At 35.7% G+C, this 23,146-nt stretch overlaps 1 protein-coding gene across 1 annotated transcript in view; it reads left to right on the top strand.

The window, feature by feature from the left end:
* LOC110022008 (transcription factor RF2b-like) overlaps positions 1 to 22,477 on the top strand; it is a 35,221-nt gene extending 12,744 nt beyond the window's left edge. Inside the window, exons 2-4 of the mRNA XM_020720771.1 lie at positions 1,058 to 1,190; positions 14,216 to 14,300; positions 21,858 to 22,477. Of these exons, the coding sequence (XP_020576430.1) occupies positions 1,058 to 1,190; positions 14,216 to 14,300; positions 21,858 to 22,231 (592 nt within the window). The 3' untranslated portion in view covers positions 22,232 to 22,477. The remainder of the gene's footprint in view (positions 1 to 1,057; positions 1,191 to 14,215; positions 14,301 to 21,857) is intronic.
* Positions 22,478 to 23,146: the final 669 nt, after the last annotated feature.

Genomic DNA, 23,146 nt, shown 5'->3' on the forward strand with positions numbered 1-23,146 from the left:
ACCGGTTCAATGTGGGGTATCATAAGGCCAACTGGTCCTTGTCTTGGGGGCTAAATTTGCCACCCAAGTGAGGGGCGACGGGTCCTCTTAGTTACCTACCACTATTTTATATGTGCTTTCTTGTTCTAGGTTTAGTTTTTGTTGAGTTTCTGTCCAAGCTAGTCGCCAGTGACACTCTTTTCTGTCTAGGGTTGTATCTGAAGGCGAGAACGTGCTCTGACTGTAAGTGTTCATGGTGGTGATCTTCTCCAAGGGTTCGAGAGATGCTTCGACTGTAACTTGCTCTCGCATGGATGGTTATTCTTCCATACTTTCTGACTTGATCGTTGCCATCCTCTCGACATTTCCACCTTGTTTCATTGCTGCAAACCCCCTGTTCTAGCGCTTGCTGTCGCGCTACTCCCATCCCTATCCACAATTACTACTGCCAGCCTTTTCCTCAGGCTGTATCCTCTGTCCTGCACCCTTCTACTCCATGCTTTCAGTCGTCAGCCCTGAAACTCTTACCTACAGTTACCGCAAACTCAACTGCATCCTTCCTTGCTGGTTGCAAGTGCCTCGCGGCTTGCATGTTGTGCCTTCACGCCCCCCTTCTCCTCCTGTTCGTCCTATTGTGCCTCACTCCCTCTACGGCCCACCTACTATGGTCGCAATCTCTTACCCAGCCCAACCGACAACTTCAGCGGCCCTACCCACCTCTCCAACTCGTCCACGACAACTGCCATCCCATCCCAATTCCCTGACAACCATCATAACCATTCCTCTGCCTTCTCCTTGTTGCCAAAACCATCTTCCAACCACCCTGCTGTCACTACCATCTCTTACCTCCATGCCTACCTGCTGACTAGCTGCCACCCAACCCGTTCGTCATCGCCCTATGGTGTCTTGTTAGGTTTGCTATCATTTATTTCTTGTTTTAAAGTGTCTTATTTGTAACATATTTGAATTTCAGTATTAATGTTATATATTTTTTTGTGGTTTGGGTTAACTCCAGTATCTGTTGATGTCTTGAATCTTAATGGTTTCAAAATGCCGACTAAATTATATATTTCTGCAGAGTTATAGCTAATCGGCAATCTGCAGCTCGTTCAAAAGAAAGGAAAGCACGCCATGTATCTGAACTTGAGAGAAAACTTCGGGCACTTCAAACTGAAGCTACAACGCTTTCTGCCCAGCTTATGCTTTTTCAGGTCCGTCTTTTATGGTTTCTACGTAGAAAGCAAACACAGTTCGGTTGTTTATTTTCCTCCTTTTAAGCTGATAAAATCAAGCAGCTAATACATTTGTCAGGTAGCTAATATTGGTAAAAGGAATTGATATTCATTGCTTTCATTGCAATTGCGACTGAAAAATGGAATTTTAAAAATCTTTTGGTGCCTAGATGAAAGGAAAATATCTATTCACTAAATTTAAACTGCCTTCCCCTCTGCTCCTCATTTTTACCTAACAGCAATTCATTCATTTATTTAGTTTTGAGTGTCCCGAAGTGTCTTCTCTTGTATTTCTAGAATCTTTGCTTTTGATAGGTGATTGTTTCATTGTTTCCACTGTTTATGCTATGGTTTTTTCTATTTGTGTAGGACATCAAAATGAATTTCCCACTTTCATGCATAAACTATACGCCTATAAACCAATTATCTCTTCTCCAAGTTAATTTGCTTATTTATCTACTTTTAACTTTCTTGGAGAAGTTTGGCTATTTTACTTGCCGATGAGAAAGGGGAAAGAGATAAGCCGGGTATCTTCCAACTTAGTCCCATAATGGATTCTGTTTGAGTGAATTGCTCATTTTCAAACTCAAATATATTTCGAGTTTGCCTCAACTCAAGATTACTCTTTGAATTAGAAGTTCAACTAAACATGCTAAAAAATTAGTTGGCGCAAGTGTGAGAAAACAGGAATGAGGCTATGAGATGGCTTAGGAGATCTGAAGTTAGGTTCCTTCAATCCTTAACCAGCAAATCCTACTAACATTTGCTTTGAAACCTGCAACTTTGCATTCAACTTAAAAAAGAAATACAACGGATGCAGCTATGCATGTACATAAATAGAGTTATCATACTCATGCACATTTTCGTTAAAAAACTACCCAGTAACTTGCCGAAAAATCACTTCCTTGGATTGTGTGAGAAAGCCAAACTCCGAGCATTCTTGAGGCCTTCTCCTTCTAAGCATCTCTTGCATCTCTTGCATGATTTGCCTGAGGAAGGTGATAATAATTATATTATCTCCTTCAATCACGATGACTTAACCTCTAGCATCCATGGCTCAATATCTCTTATTGAGAGGATGACTTTGAGTTTAGACTCGGCATTGCCCCAACTTCAACATCTTGCTAACATTAGCCATGAAACCGTAGCTTACAGTTTTGGTCTGCAAGCATATGATGGAAAAATCATTGTCCATTTTTCTTAATGCTCCTCGGAATCAGTTTCAAGATGTCAGTCTTAAGTGAATCATGATGGTAGCTAAGTGATATGCAATAACTGCTGTGAAATATACGGCAGCAATATTTTTATATGGAGAAACCGCTTGCACTTTGTATCTTTAAATCTGGATCTTTCCTGTATGCTGAGAGTTTGATCTTCATGACTCCTAAATAACTAACTCTGTCTAATGTGCACCTGCTGTCTTCTCTACGTTTGTATTTTATATATTACCTTGTATCAATGTGTATTAGGTAGGTGAAAACATTAAAACCATCTGTTTCCACTCTTCCTTTTCTTGTTCAAAGTATTTGCTGTAGGTTCTATGTACTCACATTTTAGAATTTCTTCAACATGGCATCTGAGCTATAAAGCCTCATGGCATTCCTTCTCTTTATCTCGTATCAATATAACTGACTTTATGCACTTGCAGGACTTTTCTACAGCAGGCTCTTACTGTTCTTTGTCAAGTGAAACTCATATTCCTTCTCAGTGAAGTTTATTGTATCAACTATAAAGAGTGTTATCAATTTTCAACTTACAACTAAAATTCATTCTTAGGCTGGTTTGTAGGATATTTTGATGAAACCTCGCCCAAATCCTCTCGCCACATCATAAAAAATTCTGATAGAAGTTCCACATTTCAACACGTGGATGCTTATTCCACCATTTCTCCATCACTTTTAACTCATATTCTTAATCTTGATTCTTGTGTCGATATTTAGACAATATAGATCATCAATTGCATTGTATCAATCACGAATCATCCAATTAAAGAACAAACTTCCATCATATACTATGAAAGAAAATCAATGGTGCAATATCTTTCTAACATAGACACCAAAGGCAATGCCATAGCAACTCTTGGATCTCCTCTTTGTCTAGAAGATATTATTTTTTACACTCTAAATAGGTTGCCCATGACATATCAGCTTTTAAGACTACCATTAAAATCAACTTTTAACCCATCAAATTAAATTATTTCTACTCACTGCCATGCAATGAAGAAATAAATCTTGCCACTGAAAGCAACTTGAGAATTGCCCTTTCATACAACTTATCTCTCGTTAGTCGCTACTCAAAAATATGGATACCTTCGCAACTTTCTTGTAGCTCATCCCCAGGACATCAAAATTCCGCTCGAGGATGCTATCCAATCCTTCAAAATTGTGGTCAAATGAGTCATTCTGTTCTGAAATGTTGGCATCTCATTGATCACTCATTTCAACCCAATCCAAATGGCTTGATTGATGGCCACTCACATTCAACAGTGGATTGGGTTCTAGGCTCTAGAGTTACATCTCACTTGACTTCAAATGCACATAAACTTCTGCAAGATATGCCCTATGCTAGATCGCAACTAATTTTACTTGGAAATACTGATATGGCTCCTATTGCTTGTACTGGATAAAAAAAATTTGCAAACTCCTACTCATAAGCTTCACATTTACATGTTTCACATCTTTTTCGGCATCCATTAGCTCATGATAACTATTGCTCCATTTTTTTTATGTTTTTGGTTATGTCATTATGGAGTCAAAGAGCAATTAAATTCTCCTCTAAGCTGTGTGATCAATGGCTATATCCAATTAATTTCTTTGGCACCTCAAGCTCCAATTTATTGATGATTATTTTTTATTTTATTGGATCTTTCTTATGAAATTGAAATCTGAAGATAATTTCAAATTTAAAACTTCAATTGAAAATCAATTTCATTAATAGATTAAAATTCTTGGATTTGATTGAGGTGGAGAATTCACCAATTCTTCCTTTGAACAAACACTCAAAAGCTTTTTGCGTCTCATAAAATTACTTGTCCCTATACACCAAAACAAAATGGTGTTGTTGAACAAGAATATAGACAAATGATTGAAAAAATGCGAACTCTCATTCTTAAGGCCAATTTAACTCATTCATTGTGGGAAGATACTTTTCTTACTGCCAAATATCTCATTAATCAGTTGCCATCACCTATTACCAATAATATTTCTCTATATCTTCTATATAACAAAACCCTTCCTACATACATTTAAAATTCTTTGGGTATATTTGCTATTCTTGGTTCCTTTCATATGCCACAAATAAATTTGCTAGCAAATTTGTTGTTGTATCTTTCTTGGATAGGCTACAACACTTAAAATATACAAATGTTTCAATCCCACCAATCGCAAATTATACATTTCTCAACTTGTTATCTTTCATGAAAATTTCTTCCTGTGTATTAGTTCTTCCCCTACACTTCAACCATCATCATCTTCACCAGATACACGTCCCCTTGCACTCATTCTCACTTCCTCCAAAAATTTCTCTTCATTTTCGTTGCCACGAAGGAACAACTCTTTACTATAATTTTCATTCACATCATTTGTTGCTTTACATTCAATTCAGGTCATATCACTCCTAATATATCATGTATCCCTTCTCAATTATCTAAGCCAAACTCTTCATCACCTCTATCTATTTCGTTGGTACCTAAACTTCTACCAGAACATCCAATTGATTACTTGTTCTCAAACATGTCACCTAAAACCAAAAATTACTCTACATCTGCAACACTTTCTCACCAATGCAACTAATCTCACAACTTTCAATCAATATGTCAAATATGAGAAATAGAGGCAAGCTATATCCAAGGAATTTCAGTCTTTATAAAATCAGGGAACTTGGCAATTAGTTTCCATTCTGCACATCAAAACATTTTGGGTCGTAAATGGATAAACAAAATTAAATGCAAATTTGAGGGATCCATAGCTATATAAAACACTATCGGTAGCTCAAGGATACAAATAAGAACAAGGTATTGATCATACCTGTATCTTTAGTCTGGTTGCTAAGCTATCATAGTTCAAGTTTTTTATAGTAGCAATAACCAATAATTAGCCTATAGTTTAATTTTATATGTCCAATGCATTCCTTCATGGAACACTTGGTGTTGTTATTTGTATGGAATGGCCAGCAGGTTTCCAAGATGCACTACACCCAATCAAGTTTGTCTTCTTAAGAAGGCTATTATGGGCTTAAACCAGCTCCTCAGCAGTGGTTTGCTAGTTTAACAACATTTTTGCAATAGCTCAGTTTCCAAACCATTGTATTTGATCCTTCTTTCATTATCTCTCATAAGGATGATATTGCTCTTTATATACTTTCCTATGTGGATGACATATTGCTCATTGTCAATAACAACGAAGTAGTTTGTTGCGAATTGGATTTTATTTAGGGTCCTGTTGGTAAATAGGGAATATTGAAGAAGTGTAGGGGTTTATTTGTAAAACATTGTAATACCTTATTGAAGCCCATTTATGAATGTACAATGCAGGTTTTGAACAATTCTTTCTTGATGGTATTAGAGCCCTAATTCTTGGCAGTCGTCGTTGGTGCTGCTCGTTTGCCAGGATCAGCATGCAAAGACCTGGAACTTCGAATTTTCTCATCCTTCCGTTTCGTCGTTGCAACCCAGCCGCGAAGAGAGGTATCTGGGGTGGCAACGAGGGGATCATGGCATTACCGTCGCGACTAGAGCTAATTGGGACGACAAGAAGGGGATCATGCTGTCCCTCGTGATAGAGTCGCACCAGGTAGGGTCTGAACCTACGACTTTCTGCTTAGCAAAAAGGCACGATAGCTGAGGAAGGAGATGTGAAGGTGAGTGCAAAGCATGGGACGCTTTGATAGACCATTCCAGTCATTAGTAGAAGTGCCTGCGGGCTCTAGTGGGGATGGTACGCGAGGGAGGATAAGGGTTCATGCTAATTGTGCATGGACATGTTGGGGCTATGTAAGGACAACTTGTATGTGAAGCACACATGAAATTGGAGCAGTGGAGGAGAAAACTTTAGTTCTACGTGCGTGAGAAAACGACGAAGGCTGAGGAATAGTTAACATGATGATATCAGGAGATGGAGATAATGTAAGAGGTAAAGGTTTGGAGCTTTGGGAAAAGATAGATCTTGAAATTCTGAAGGTCTTGGTCGGGATCATACAGGGAGCGAGCGTCTCGACATGAAACACTACTTTAGCACGTGCTCTGACATTGGTGAAGTTAGATCTCCCTTCTCCTTCCCGTGGATCTGAATTTGATGGACTGGCCACATATATGAGTTGGCCACGTCCAGTCGATGTTCTTCTAGTAAGGAAGAGACTAGAGGGATATCTAACGGAGGTCAAACTGAAGATTGAAAATACTGAGAAAGATGAATGGAGAACCACACATGCCTTGCTTTACACCTGACTACTCAACTTAATGGTTCCATGGATTGCCTCATTAGTAGATTACATTCAAAAGACGAGCGACATCTGGGCGAAGATCCATGTTGGAACTGAGAACCACATGAGGGTGTTTTAGATTCAGCGTAAGTTAGAGGCGGTGGTTCAGGGTGATAGTTCGATTCAGTAGGATGCTATAGAGCTGGAGCGGTTGTGGGCTGATCTTGATCACTTCTCACTGATGTCGAGTTATGGCTATCTAGAGTGTAAGAAAGTGATCTTCGCACAAATGAGGAATGTGCAGTTTCTGGCCCATCCAAAACCCAGCCTTTGATCAAAGCAGATCCGTCGTCCTAGCTCAAACGACTATCCCTTCATTGGATGAAGTCATTGCTGTGATGATACAGGAGGAGAGTCGCATGAAGCTACACTCTGAGTGTGCGATCAGTTTTGGCTGCTGGTTCACTTTAAAATTACCTATTTTTTATGCACATTTTATGTTCAATTTTTTAGGATATTATACTTTAATGAAATATATTTTTATGTTTTTTGTTGCAAGTATAAGAAAAAAAGTTTAAGAGTAAAAATGAACAAAAATACTTCAAAAAGGAGTAAAACTGGGTTAAATAGAAGAAAAGTGTCAACGCAGTTGAACTGGCGCCTAGGCGCGACGGTTAGGCGCCTAGGCACCACGATTATTTCCTAGAAAATTCATTGAATGAGACCGAATTTTGAAGAGATGTCTGAAACAACCCTTCGTCATTTTTGAAGCTTTATAAATATTGATTAATTTCAAAGGACTAGGGGGTCGAATATAGAGTCTTATAGTGTGTGAGTGTGTTAAGTGTGTGAGAAATTTTCTTTGTGAGTTTTTGTTATTTCTAGAGTTTGTGAGTCTTGTAAGTGTTGTTGGAGTCAGAGAAGTCAGAGAACTTCAAAGAAGTGCTTGGGCGAACATTTCAGGTAAGTATTTGTTTCTTTGTCCTTAAGTTTTGTTCTTTGGATTGGAGTTTTATAAATATGTTTTGTTTTGTTATCCCCATGCTTCGTGATAAGTTTTCTTTTATTTCTCCTTGCAATATGAAGTAATTAAGTGATTTTTTATTTTGTTTAGAACTTCTTTTATTCTTAAAAATTGTGATGATATTTTTATCGGTTCTTCATTTACTTTACAATTTGATCACTTGTATTGTTAAAACATGTTGAGAAACTTATATACCCGAAAAGGCTAAGACTTCTTGACTTGTAAGTATTAAATTCTACGTCGGAAAGAGCAGTCGCGATTGTCTAAAGGGGGTGCAAATAAGGCTTTGTTGGGTATATAATTGATATGTCTAGAGTGACAGGCTCGTTTTTTTTATTAATTTGGTCTAGAGATTGAAACGAAGGGTCACCGGTAGGTCCTTTCGAGAGGGCACAATGCGTAATCTAGGAGTGAGGGACTAGAACCTACCCAACACTACTATATATGTTGACGCCAACTTTAGATTAGTCAATGTTCTTAGCACAATTCAAAAGAAAATAAAGAAATAGGTATGCTCGTATTTGTCACAATACCACATTTATGTTTCTAAATAAATTTTAAAATCCTTCACTGATTATGAATTATTGGCAAGGAGAAAGTCTATATATATATTTTTAAGTACTTACATTTACTTTTATTTGTATATTGTAGAATTTAGTAAACTTAATTTTCATCTTTAGATAGTTGTTGCAATCTTAAGTTAAGTATTCTTAAAGTCAACTCCTGTATTTTATTTTATTGTTTACCTATTTTTTACTTCCTCGCGGGATTGATACTAGGGTTTTTAAACAAAACTCTATATTACTTGAAACGATATGTATATTTGCGTAGTACCTCTAGTGAGAAAGTTATTTCTTTAATCATTTTACATTCATTCTCACTAGCCGCTAAATATAATTTGGGTTAAGTTTTTGGCATATTAAGGAGCATAAATATCTGCGTAATTGCGAGTCGGGTCAACTGACTGAAGTTGTCAAGGGGTGACTCACAAGTATTACAACTATGGTGAAGTTGTTCATCCGAGCAAGACCTGTCCTCGGTCACCTAAGGAGAGAGAGATAGGTTGATGTGGAAAAAATGGAGGCCATGGCAGCCAAAATGGTGGAAAAGGGAGGTATTGGGCAAATTTGATAGTAGTAGAAGAGAGAGGTTGGTGTGAGTTTTACCAATGATGATCATTAGTTCTAGAGTTGTTGAAGAGGAAGCAGAAAACAACAAGAGATGGGGCTGAAGATGCTTCCAACCAATTGTCATCAAAGGGCAACATTGTCACTTATGCTCACTCTGACAAAGGTAGGATTATCGGAATGGTTAGTACATTCTGGTACATCTCAACATGTGACAAGTACTGCTAGAGAGTTTTCTTTTTATACTCCCTTATCAGTGCTAGAGAGCATCCAAACTACTGATGGTATAATATAACTAGTAATTGGTAAGGGTATAGTTAGAGGTATTAATTATATAATTTTGTCTAATCTTTTACATGCTCCTTTTCTAATGAATCTTTTATCCGTTAAAGTCATTATTATACGACTAAAATATGTTGTTTTTTATATTCATAAAGTGATCTTCGAAGAGAGGGACGAACCAGACACTTGAAACTGGATAGTGATATAGTGGACTCTGGTACTTAGATCCGAATGGGGTGGACTCAGCTTTAATATCTATGTTAGAGAGTGTCGAAGTATAAGAATCTGGGAGGAGTTTGAAAGATGTGTTGCTGCTACATAACAGACTCAATGGACACTCTTATTTTAGTTTATTGAGTAGGTTGTATCCTTCATTATATGAAAAAGCAAATAAACAATAGCTTATTTATAATGTTTATTAGTTTGATAAGCTTATTAAAAGCTCTTATATTAGTTCTGGAATAGGAGTTATGTTATTTTTGACTTGATACATTCTGATGATTAGAGACCTTGTTCTAAAAGGTTTATGAATGGTTATTGATATTTGGTGATCTTTATTGATTGCTTTTCTTATATTACTTGGTTATTTTTGATGAAAAATAAGGGTGATGTATTTACTTGCTTTAAAGACTTTCACAAGGCAATCTAGGCTCAATATGGTGTGGCAGTGAAGTTGTTGAGGTTTGATAATGAGACAGAGTATGCAAACAAATTATTTGGAGTATACTTGTCAATCCAAGGGATACAACATCAAACCACACGTCCATACACATCCTTTGAGGGCACTGTTTGGATAAATAAAAAAAATCAAGTCGAACCGTTTTATTGATTTGGTTTGGTTTTTTAAATAACGGTTCGGATTACGGATTTAAATTTTATATATTTTGGTTTACGATTTACGCTTCGTTTTTTTTTTAAATCAAATGGACCGAAAAAGGTTAGGTTTGTTTTTGCAACTTATTTGTATCAATTGAATATGATTCTTGGAATTGTAAACCATTAGTTTTGCTTTTAAAACTTTATTTTTTTGTAAGCATATTAAGTTAATTAATTGAAAATGATATGTTGTAATTAAGTCATTGCATTTGCATATGTTTTTTATTTTTAATAAATCAAAATTTTAAATTTCAGAAAGTTCAGAAATTCTGTAATAGGAGGTCCGAATTTCAGAATTTCTGTAGCTGAAGGAGTTGAAGACTCGCAAGAAGTAGTCGGAGGACTTGATGGAAGAAGTTGAAGGAGGAAGAAGCAGTCAGTCTAAAATGTCGTCATGTCGTCAGTCGTACTATGACGAACAAATGAAATCCCTAGAAGAGGAGTGGCAGAAACATATTTCTTTATTGAAATCCAGCCTTTCGGTTGTAAGTGAAACCATAATTGCTGATAACCGTAACGAACGGAGCTCCGACGCATCATTGATGGACCAATGTTTGGACAACCGCTGCAACGAAAACGGATCCGAGAGCGCCGCTCGGTTCGCTTTGCAGAAAACGGACGGAGATATAGGTACGAAGATAAATGTGCTCGGCCGCTTGACGGAAGAATTCAGATGAAGAACCGAGGTTTTCGGAGATGATGCGAAGTTCTTAGCGGAGGGTAAGTCTGGGAAGGAAGAAGCTGATATGGATCTGGAGAACGAGCTGAATCTCCTCCTCGTCGCGAAGGATGGCGGCGAGCATGCGGCCAAACTCTTCGTCGCCGAGTTTGGACAATCGAATGATGAAGAAGCCCTTGCTCAACAATTTGACCGGATGAAAGAAGGAAAAGCCTCTTACAGGAAGAAGGAAGATCTTCTTGCGACTTAAGATGCGTGCGTGATTCGGATGGAAGAGAACCCCTTTCAGCTCAGACGATCAAATGAGGAAGAAGCTCCTCGCGGCTTAGATGATTACGTTCAGAGGAAGAGGATTCTTGCAGCTCTCATTTGACTTGAAGAGCGACAGAAATATTGCGAAGGGTTCGAGCTCTCCAGGCGGACGAAGCAGTGGTTGAACCGACGATCGAGCGGCGAGCCAGCGGCCAGTGAACGATTTGAGCAACTCGAGATCGAGCTCTTCAGGCGAAGCAAAGGACTTCGAAGATTCAGATCCTCAAAATTCTAAATATTTCCTAGTTCACCAAGAAGATGCCGGGAGAGAAGAATTATGCCCCTCCCTTCCTGCATAAAGGATGGCAGGAAGGGAGCCTGACAATTCTCGAAGGAAGATTTGTGGCTAGAGTACGAAATTAGTTTCTGTTACCATTTTGAAATTCAGAATAATGCGAAATACTTCAGAATATTTTTATTGATATGAACGGGGGTATAAATAATATGTCACCTGATATCTCCAATAATTAATTCATATTAATTATTAGTAGATAATATGAAATAATATAAAATATGAAAACAAATAATTCCTGATATATGAAACGAAAATATCTCCTTATATTAAGGAAATAATTTATTCCTCATAAATTTTTCTAGGAATAAATTATTTCCTATTATAAGTCTAATCAGGAAAGACAGTAAATCCAGTAATTTAAATTAGATTTTTTAACAAGAGGGAAGATATTTCTTCTGCATGACTTTCTTTATCTTCTCCCACTTAGTAGTCTTATAGCTGCCTTCACGTTTCCTCTGCCGCTGTGCGTTCTCCCACCATAAGGAAACACTCTTCTTCAGCTTAATAACGACTAGCTTGACCTGTCTATCCTCTAGGACCTCCTTATACTCAAATACTCGTTCAACAACTTGCAGCCAATCAATGAATTTTGGATTCATACCTCCGTCAAACTCTGGTAAATCTGTCTTGATTCTGTAGTTCTATTTCCTCTAAATGACATCTGTTCTTAGAAATTCTTTCTTTGAGGTATTTAAATATCCTTTTCTATGCCTCCTCTGATACTGGATTTTGAAACGCCTTGGTCTGTCTTCTTCATTGCTGAAATTATTCCTATGGAAGGGATTCAGACCTTCTTCTCTTTCTCTCCTTCACATCTCTATATCTCGATCAATTGTAATCTTTTCTTATGTCAACTCTTCAATTTCCGCAAGCCTCTATTGAAGGCGAATAAACTCTTGCCATATCTCTTTCCGGGTAGGCTCGTGCATATTTCTCCTTACTGGCATAGCTAGGGATTAAGGGATAGGAAAAAGAAATTTTGGTGGGATTAAGGTTTGGGTTGTGGAAATAAAATTATTTGGTGGAGATGAGAGGGGTGTATACGATTGATGGCGGGTGTAGAAAATTTGTTTAGGTTTGTTGATTTTGCAAATCAACATGGGGGATTTGGGATTGGGGGCTATGGTTTGGGAATAGGCGGATGCTAGGAAACCCTAAAATAGGACTAGGGTTAAAGAAGCTCTTTGATACTAAATGATGCTGAAGTAAACCCAAAACACAAATAAAAAATATAAATTTATTGCTAAATTCCGAAAGGATTACGAACATGACACTAAAAAAAAAGGAAATAAACAACAAACAAACACGACAACACAAACAAATAAAAAAGTCCATGCTGTCGGATGGTGATTGGTGAGGAAAACAATGACCATAAAGGTTCCTGAGGTAAGCAGTAGGGTTGGCAACTTGCTAGGTGGTGGTAGGCTGCTGTTGGGAGAGCCGAACGGACTGTTGGAGGGTGGTCGGCGAGGAAGACCGCGATTAGAAGGAGTCCCGAGGGAATTAGCAGTGCTAACAACATTAGGGGGGTTGTAGTTTCAGGAAGAGGGTTGGGAGGTGGCTGGCAGCTGTAGGCGAGGGTCGCGGTTGCTGTGAGAGAGTTGTTAGGTGGCTAGTGGCTATAGGGGAGGGGTTGCGGTGGTTGGAAGATGGAACAACAGCAGGGAAGGGGAAGTATGACTAGATAAATGTCTCATCAGAGTTGAGTTACAGTCGGAGCACCACCCAGACTCTTAGAGACGGTCACCAACTTGAACGAGGGATAGCTGGTGTACTTCCTCCCCATTGGATACAACCTTCGAAGGAAACAATGCCGATAGCGGCAATCTGAATTTCGGAATCGATTAACAACCATCTAACCTAAGGAAGCAAACACATATATATACAATTTAGGTTAGTAGATAAAAAGAGGCAAAAATTGGAGAAGGAAAGAAACTAGAAAAGTAAGGAATGAAACAGGAAAGGTTCTCCCCAAGGCAAGTACTGAATAGGAAAGAGAGGAAGGTGGGATCAGGAAAGGAAAGCAGGCGTTGAATAGGGAAGAGGAGGGAGGCGGGATCGGGAAAGGCAAGTCCCGCTCTAATGAGTGGGAGGGAGAATCGGTCCATCCGGCGCTTGTCCTGACCTGTCCAGCTGGTCTATGTTCTGGTCGGTTCAGCCAGCCACAGCCCAGCACCCACATCAATATGTCAAATTGCATTGCAGAGTTTTTTCAACAGTCACCCTGGTTGAGTCATAAATTGAAGTTATCAAAGAGAGTGGTGGAGCAAGGCGATAAAAATCTAGTTAGTTTCTCCAAGTTGGAAATGATTTTCTTAAGAGAATTAATGGAAAGTATGGAAAACTTTAAAAAGATTCTTTCCGATTTTATCAATCATAGTAAGCATAGGATCAGGCATCATGTGGATGGATTTGTTGGGCATTAAGGAGATGCCTGGAGATTATTAAATATACGGATGATTGAGAATTGTCTCGCATTAAACTAAGTTCTGTGACCAAGGAGTTTTGATCACAGTAGGGCTTGTTTTACTAAGCCATATTTTTTTGTGCCTGGGCATTTACAATATAGAGCAGAAGATACACCGATATTATGTTGAATAAATAAAATTATGACAGAGGAATAAGAACGTTAAAGTGCAAAGGCAAAAGTAATATGGATTGAAATTGTGCAAGTTGATTTTCATAAACTAGAGTTAGTACGGAAATCTTAAAGCTTAACATTACAAATGAATCTCATAACGGGCTCAAAGCAATAGGGAAAAAGCAAATTGTTTATGTTGTTTGCAGACTTGCTTATGGCTTGTCTCACTTTATCTATAAATGATTTCAGTCTTGTTTTGCAGTGAGCCCAATTTTCAGGCTTCAAACGCTTTTTTCTTGCTTTATTCTCTTTATATGCTTTCTATTGTTAAATTCCAAGTTGTCCATCTTCATACGATTTGATTTTCTATTATAAAGACTAAATACATTTGTTTGTGCTTCCTTTTTCAGACAGACACTAGAGAGCTGTCAGCAGAGAATTTACAGCTGTTGTTCAGATTGCAAGCTATGGAAAAAGAATCCAAGATGGATGATGGTAAGAAATTTATTGTTGTCCAGAGGAGATTGATGGATTTTTTTTTTCATTTCGTATGATTAAGTTTACATAAATAGTTCATTCAATGATAATTTTCTTTTTACATACTATGTCTTGTTTTCCATTACGGTCAATATTTAAATTGTGCAATTTGGTGTAAAGGTTTTCATTTGTCCGTGAAGCAAGGTGTAAGCCTTGAGATATTTTGAGGTGTAAGTCTCAAACTTAGAAAACTTGCATATAGGAAGAAGCGTTATACAAACTTGAAAGTATAAAATAATAACTAGCATATTAACATTCTGATATATTAATATATTAAAACGTAAGATATCAGTATTACAACAAAACTTTATAAAAAGGCAATCAAAATAAACTGAAGTATTCAACACAAGTTCCTTTCTTTCCTCCTGCTCATATTATTCTCTACTAAAGAATTTAACAAGCCATCAGCTTTAGAATTTTTTGATTTAAAAATCTCCATCACTCTTATCACTCAGTAGGTTTTCATTAAAATTATGTGCATAATGATCTCTTCTTCTTCATTCTCAGTTGTAACATCTCATTTTCAATCTCAACTATCTTTCTTTCCCCATTAATAATAATCAATAAAAATAGTAATTACTTTTTTAAATAATAATTATATTCATGGTTATATTTTCGTTTAAATATTTTTTATGGACACCTTTTTATTCATTTCTTACTGGCTTGTGGTTAACCTCTTGATCCTGATTTTATCTGTATAAAAAAAATCAACATTTAGATCATCTTTTTTACATATTGGATAGTCTTGGTTCATTGTTGTCATCTACAAGCCTTTTATTATCTGATGGCATGCCATTACAAATTATGGTGCCTTGATCATCGTTTAAAATTTTTTTCTTTCAATATCTATCATTTATTATGTTGCTATACATAATATGAACCAACAAGTTTATCTTTATGGTATTAAATTGGTTTGTCCTTTTTGGTATGAATTTGATTGTATGCACTTTTATTTTTCTCACAAACTAGTCACAAACATATAAGTTTTGATAAGTTAACAACAAATCATTGTAGCTGTGGAGTGTTATAACCAAATTAATTCCATCATTTAACTAAATTTGAAAAAAAAATGAAAATTATGAAAACCTTTCTTTATTTCAATTATTAAATATTAAGAATTATCCAAAGATATTTTATAATGATATGTTTGGCATGTTGTTGTTCAGATAATCTTTCCTTTTTTCTGAATGGGACAAGTTGCATATCAGCCTTTGCCCGCCTAGGTGATAGCTGTTACTCTATCCATACAATAACATTGCTGATGGTGGTTAACTATTATTGGTGAGATTAAGGAAGGAAAAAGGCTTTATATCTTTATTGTAATGTTTAAAGAAATATTCTGGAGTTTATGGTTGGGTGATGGGGCATTGAAGGGGGCTATGGTTTTTCGGTGAGGTAAATGGTTGGAAAGTTTGTTGATGGTTAGATTAGGATTTAAGTTCAATGTTGGAGTAGATGGTTAAGTTTAGTAGAGTTTATGTAGGAATTGAGGAGGAGAGAAATGTCTTGGTTTTTCCTTGTTTAGCTTAGAGCTTTAAGAGGGGTTTAACCGTGGGTGTGAAGTTTGCAATTGTTAGTAACTAATCTTTGAGGACATGAGAGGTTTTGATGGAGATGTGGGAAAAAAATTAAGTGGAGTTTAAGAGAATAGCAAGCAAAAGTAAATTTATAATAATGATAACCACTTTATCTCACCAATGAAAAAGTAAAATTTTACCATAAGCACCAAGGTTGGGTAATTCTTCACTCAATTTTTTCATTCAACAAAAAGATCATATTTATAAGAATTGTAAGTCTCTTCTGCTAAAGTTTTTAGAGGAAAAATTGCTGATGGCTTGGTTTACATTAATGAAAGAGAAGCTCCAAACACTTATTTTAAATACCTTTTTTATATTAAGATTGGCCATGCAAGCTTCTAGATAGAAAAGGACAATTGAAAAATAATAAAATTAAGATTACATAAATAATATTCTAAATTATAAGCCCTTTATTGGCTTGTACGTGGGTTTTAGTAGTTGGGCCTTCTTGTTATCTTTTTCTTGAGCTTTAACTTTAGCTCTTGTAGTTCAGCTTTTAACAAGTATTTTTTAATTCACATAATGTGTTAGATCACTCCCTTGGGCTTCATTAAACTATGCTCTGTGGTTAAAATCCAAGTACTCGCTACAAACTATGGGACTAGTCTACAAATTTGTGCGGGTCAGTTATTAGCATTTGATTTATTCTTCCAATGGACTCAAAAGATATTCTCAACAGTTGAGTTAATGAGTTAATGAGTGCTTACTTGGTGATGATATAGTCAACTTTAAAGAAAGTAAGATCCTTCATATGTGGAACTATGGCCTCGTTTGAGCGAGCGGTGCTCCTCTTTTCCGCTGCAGAGACCGCGATGAGAACACTCGTCATTCATTTGGCTGATTGACTTTGAGAATTGCTTCTATTGCAACGACAATTATGTCATTTTTGGATCGTGACATTGGAGCTCTGTTCTGTTGTTTCAAACCGACATTTCGCTGTCTCGAAAAATGAAAAGTAAAAGATACCCTTAAATTTCTTGCTTCACCGGCAATCTCTCAGAACCCCCTAATAGAGGAATGCAAGTCCCCTTTCCAAACATCTCTCACGGCTTCTACATTGATGGTCCTCGACCTAATAGGGCCAACACCCCCGTCAATGCCAATAAATCTTCTGCCAACGAACTTCTTTGCTATACTGACGGACGCCATCATCTCCGGTGTCGTGGAGGAAAATAATATAGGATCGCATGGGGTTGACGTATATTTCCAAAGGACCTTTGCCTCGTAAGTGGTGCTAGCACTACTCAGAAGAGATTCAAGGAATCAAACATCATTAGAACAGTGCATGGACTTTTAAAACATCTTTGAGCAAGAAAATCACCATGTTTAGATTACTCCAATTTACTAAACACTACTCGAAAATATTATTTTCTTATTAGAATTATTTTGTATTTGAATGAAGGAATTGCTGTTGAGACTCTTGCTGCTTGCAAAAAGTATTAAGGTTTTAATTTAATAATACTAGGATTATTGAAGCCTTTTATAATAAAAAAGATATAAGTAATAATGTTAAAAAGCACAAAAAAATTTTATTCAAACATAATATTGGATTTAACAACCATCGCTTTATATCACTGTTTATTCTAACGTTTTTCTTAGAAGAATTTTTTTGAAAGAAGCTCCCCCCTAACAAAGCTATGTCTTTTGCTAAAAAGTTAAGAGTTTTGCTAGCTTCTTCATATGATAAAATATATTCAATATTAATACAGGGTTTTTGGGGGGCGTGGAACAGATTAAATTGGTAGATATAGTTCCAATTTTCTTAAAAATTTTAAATAGGCTACAAATTCTTGGCTTCGTACATGTAATTTCTTGAACCTAATGGTGTGATTTCAATCAAGGTGAATGTGAATCCAAATATAGTTTAATTTTTAAATTTTTTTTGTTGCCTATTATGGTTTGCTTTATAATTATATTTGTCATTTTCTTGTAGTGGCTTGAAGGCTTTAAAAAATCTTTGACGAATAAAAAAGACTAATCAAAGAATGCACAAGACAGGTGGTTGACTACATCAATAGTTCAACTATATTATTTTAAAGAAGAAGCCTTTGTTATTCTAGAAATAATATTATTATATGAAATTCAGAGGTATGCATATGCAAGTCCTAATTTTTTCTTCTTTTTTTAAAAGACATTTCATTAGTTTTTCTTAAATTTTCTTAACTACCTAGTTTTTGGTAAAAGATAGACAAGATATTCAATTTAGTGCTAATAATTTCTATATAGTCTTCTAAAAATAGGAAATAATTTGAACATCGCGACCAGCGACCAGAGACAGTACTTGAATGTAGGCTAGTAAAAATATAAGTTTTTAACGGAACAATTTAGCAATGAGGGAAGCATCATTGGTTTTTGAACATGATAACAAATGATTTATTGAAAAGCGATCAATTATGAAAAATATGCTATTATGTCCTCGGGCTCTATGGGTCAATTATAAGAGAAAGTCTATTGGTAGTTTTTCTAAAGCCTGCAGGAAATAAGTAATTCAAATTATTGATCAAATTTATGTTTGCTGGCTTTGGCTTTTTTACAAGTCAATACTAAGCTACAAATTTTTGAATGCCTCGCCAACTAGATTGATTTTATATTGAATAGATGGTTTTATTTTTTCCAAAATTTATAAATTAACCTTAGAATGTGATTCAAATATTATAAATTCTCTAAGAGAAGTTCCAGGAATTTAAATGTATTTTTTCTTATATAGATATTCATTTATAATAGAGAATATTCAATTAGAGATAGAGTTTGTCTAATTTTTTTATATAATTAAGCTGAAAATCAAGACACATAGGGTACTTATCTTTATCTATTCAGATTTTGGATTTTTTTTTCTTTCTTTTGTTTTAGTTTGCTTATAATTAAAGAATAAGGATTTAGCATATCTATTAACTTTCAATGGATATTGATGAATTTGAGGGCATAATAGTCTTAGTTAATGCACTTTCTATGTAAAAGATAGTGACTTCAATAACATAAGACTCTGGTACTAAGTGATTTTCTTAACTTAAGATTCCTTTAATTTCAATTTCAAAAATTTTATAGGCAAATTTAATGTTTTTGAAAAAATGAGGTATCTTAAATATGGAGGAAAATATAATTAAATTTTTAATCTGATTTAAGGCTTCTTAGGATTTTAAAAGGTTTCTTGAATTTTAGGATATCAGTGTTGAGGATAGTAGCTGCACTAAAATTCTTAATGAATCTTCTATAAAAAATAGTTATATTGAAACTCTTAGGTAAGGGCCAGTCTTAGATTGCTTGACTTTTGAAAGGGTCAAATTTGATTCTAATAAATTTTAAAAATAATATTAGCTTCCAAAAAGACATTTTCAAGTTGATATATGATTGTTCTTTTTTAAGATTTCATAATCTTGTCTAAGGTGTTACAAATGATACGTCTCATTTCGGCTAAAATTTATGATGTTAGCAAAATAGACGACAAAAAAAAATTTCTATTAAGGATTTTATAATAGTGTTCATCAACCTCATAAATCTACTCAAGGTTTTTGAAAGTCTAAAGGGCATAACTAGCCATTTGCAGAATCCATCAAAAGTTTTAAAAATAATTTACTTGTCTTGTAATTGATTCCTCATATGTTGATAACCACTTTTAAATCGGTTTAATACAAAAAATTGGCCATTGAGATTAAATCCAACATATTATCTAGTTAAGAAATGTGAAATTTCTACTTGAAAGTTATTTTATGACCTGAATATCAATACCCATTTTCCACCTGTTACTCTTTTTAAGAGTTAATTAGGCTGAAACTGTATAAGAATTAAGACTTTCTTAAATGAATCATTTCTTATATCCTCAACTGCTCTCTTTACCTAGACATGCTTGATGGGGTTCATTCCATAATAGGGAAGATTGGTAGGTTGTAAACTTAGGACTGAATCAATGGCATGTTGAATGAATGTAAGATGGGGTACCATATTGGGCAATCCATCAGGTGCAGTATTGCTAAGCTTAGAAAGGATCTGAGATCATAACAAGTTTGTAAATTTTATCAGAATTAGGTGTTATTTCTTTTTTCAATTAATAAGCATATGGAGGATAGATGAGAAATCTCCTTTTTGTTGTTTCCAATTATGCAATCAGGTGTTATTTATTTTCCAATCTTTTTAGTTATTATATGCGATTTATTTTTCCTCATCCAACTCTAGTAATACCCTTCATAGTTCAACTTTTAAAACTTCAAATTCCCCTTCTTCAAACTCTATCACTATATGTTTTTGATCAGAAAATTTCAATTGACGATCCTATGTAGCTTTTAATTTATACCTTAAGATTCAAATTTTGTCAATAGATTCTTCAAATAATTGTGGACGATTAATTGTCTTTTTTTTTTTAAATTCAAACCAATTGAATAATGTTTTCCATTATATATTGCTTCATAAGTTGTCATTTTAACACTAGATTAAAACTTCTTGTTATACATGACATTGAGGATGAAATAGTTTATTGAGATGTACCCTTGTGCCCAAATTTTTACGAGTATTTGTTCACAATTTGGATGTGAATCGATCTTTTTTTTAAATACATATACCTTTACTATGCTATATAATCTAACAATTTCTTTCAAATATAACTTCTTCAGCTTTATTCTTGAATATCTTTCTGTGAGAAGTCGGGAGGGTGGGCTGGCCGGCCATCTCTTAGATCTTTGGAAATATAATTGGAGACAACATTGGAAACCCCTTGATCAGTTTTATTCTCTTCCTTTTTTTTTCATTATGTTTATTTCATAATTATTTCCTTTTCAAATTTAGATTAGTTATATTTGGTAAGTTTATAAATTAGGAGGAACTGATTTCCTTAATATGTATCTTACATGTGAATAATGGAAGTAAAAAAAATTTTCCTCCTAAAGTTTGCTTTTGACATGGTATCAAAGCTTTGAAACAAATCCTAATTTCCCTGTGTCGAAACCCAAATCCTCCAATCTCCTCTGCCGGCTTGCAGGCCCACCGAAAGCTCCTTTTCCCAGCAACCAACACTCTACTTGCCTATTGCAGGCCCCACATGCTCTTCCCCGCAACCGATAGTCATTTTGTAGACCCTTCTTTGTTCACCTGTACCGTCGGAATCCTTTCTGTAGCCAAAATTCTCTCTACTGCAGGTGCTGGATTCTTTCTGCAGAAACCTCTCCTTGCTGCCTAAAGCTCCCGTTGCAGGCCCTACTCTGGAAACCTCCTAAGGTCCCAACAGCAATAACAGCAGCAACCTGCTTCTTTCTTGCAGTAGCCAACTTCTCCCTGCAACAAGCAAAGACCCTAAACATGCATAGGATTTATGACTAACTATGGGATGAAGGCGGATGAGTGACGTGCTTCATTTCTTCCTTTTTTTTCCGGCGGTCATCCCCTCCAAGGTGGGATTTGTTCAAGGTGGCCTTGCAATGGTGGCCGATCCGATAAGGCGGCCACACATGTACTCATGCGTGTTTAGACATTAGGCTTAAATTAAATCCTTAAAACAGTTAAATTAATTTAAACGTTAGGCTTAAATTACTTAATTAATAATTAATTTATATAGGCAAATATTTAATAATTAATTTATATAGGCAAATATACTATATATATACACACGTGTGTGTTTACAAATGTGCATACAATGACCAGGCTTAGTTCCATCATCTAATAATGATGATTTATAATTCGACTCAGTTTTTTTTTCTTTCTTTCTGAAATATATGCTATATTAACCTTTGGGAAAAGGACGTTGCAACTCAGATTGTCCGAGTGTAATGAGTGGCATGAACTGTAATTTTGAAGAATGTTAGAAAGTTACAGTTAATGTGAATGCCAAACATAATTTAGGATAAAAAAAATGAAGAACAGGTATTCTTTCCTAATGTCTTATTCTCTCAAGTTTTAAGAAACCCCTGAATAACTTTTCTAATGAAACATTTTCTAATTTTTCCACTACTAGCAAAGAATGGATCCCTAAAGCATGAGGTTCTGTGGCTCAAGATCATAACAGGAGAAGCATCAAGCTCCAGCGAAGCCAACATTGTGGATAGATGCACGTTATCATTTGAGCCCTCCTCATTCTTCACAACTCCCCAACAACGTCCGAGCTTCGCCTGCCAACCCATTCAGTGGCAGCCCAATTTCCATCAGCCTATGTTACCTGCTACAAATCATCACTTACTTTCCCACCGCCCTCATTTTCACTTTGATATGATGCAGCAGGATCCCCCAAGGAACCTTCAGGGATTAGATATGGTTAAGGGGTCTCTTACAATGAAGTCAGAAAACTCCACCATTTCTGCAAGAGCATTACCATCTTCCAAACTGGGCTAGAGTAGACCTCTCTGTCCATGAACCACACAATTTCAATCTTTCTCCATCATCTGGTTCAGTGGTTCTCTTTGATTGTTTTGAATTGTACAAGCTGTTTCATATTTCTTTCAATGACTTGATTACGCAATTTTCTTCCACTTTACTTTGCTTCCAAACTTTTACTGGCTCCTGCATGAAGTGTTCTCATGTTCTTTTGATTTCCTTTCAATTTTTTTATTCATATGAGGGAGAGCTGAATTTTACTGTTTTTTACAGTCAAACTTGGGGTTTGACATTTTTTATTTTATTTGTTGATTTGTACCTCAGTTTATGAAAACATATCAAATTCATCTTACTGTTGATGAGGCTCTTTCTATTGTCATAGTTTGCATGCATATGACCCTTTACATTGATTTGCAACAACAATGATGATCTTATGCAGCTATATGCTATACTGTGTACTCTTTTTTTGAGAAGTTTTTTTGGATTAATATGCTTACTAACATTGCTATTTTCCTCTTATCATTGCTGAAGCGAATTGGGCAGTTTATTTGAGCCCACCATCGATCATTATTTTGCATCGTCTTCATGATTAATCTCCTCTTTTCCACTACTTATTTGAGCCGGCCAAGTAAGTGGCCCAATAATCATGCAGTCGGATCTCCGACATTCAAGGTTTCAAGCCCAATTTAATGCTTAAAAAAATATAAAAAAACATTGTAGTAACTTTGGTAAAAGCAGCTGCAGAGCCTTCATTTGACTCGATACCAATGAATGCGCCAATTTGCCTATTTTAAGCCACATTTTAAGATTATTATAATGCATTTAATTACATATAAGACGATTTAATATTTTTTGCATGGAAGATTAGTCGTTTGGGTAGCATTTTGCTCAGAATTGTAGAATCATTCAAAGTGAAGTACATGTATATATATA

Source organism: Phalaenopsis equestris, unplaced genomic scaffold (genome assembly GCF_001263595.1).
Source record: "Phalaenopsis equestris unplaced genomic scaffold, ASM126359v1 Scaffold000161, whole genome shotgun sequence".
Lineage (NCBI taxonomy): Eukaryota > Viridiplantae > Streptophyta > Magnoliopsida > Asparagales > Orchidaceae > Phalaenopsis > Phalaenopsis equestris.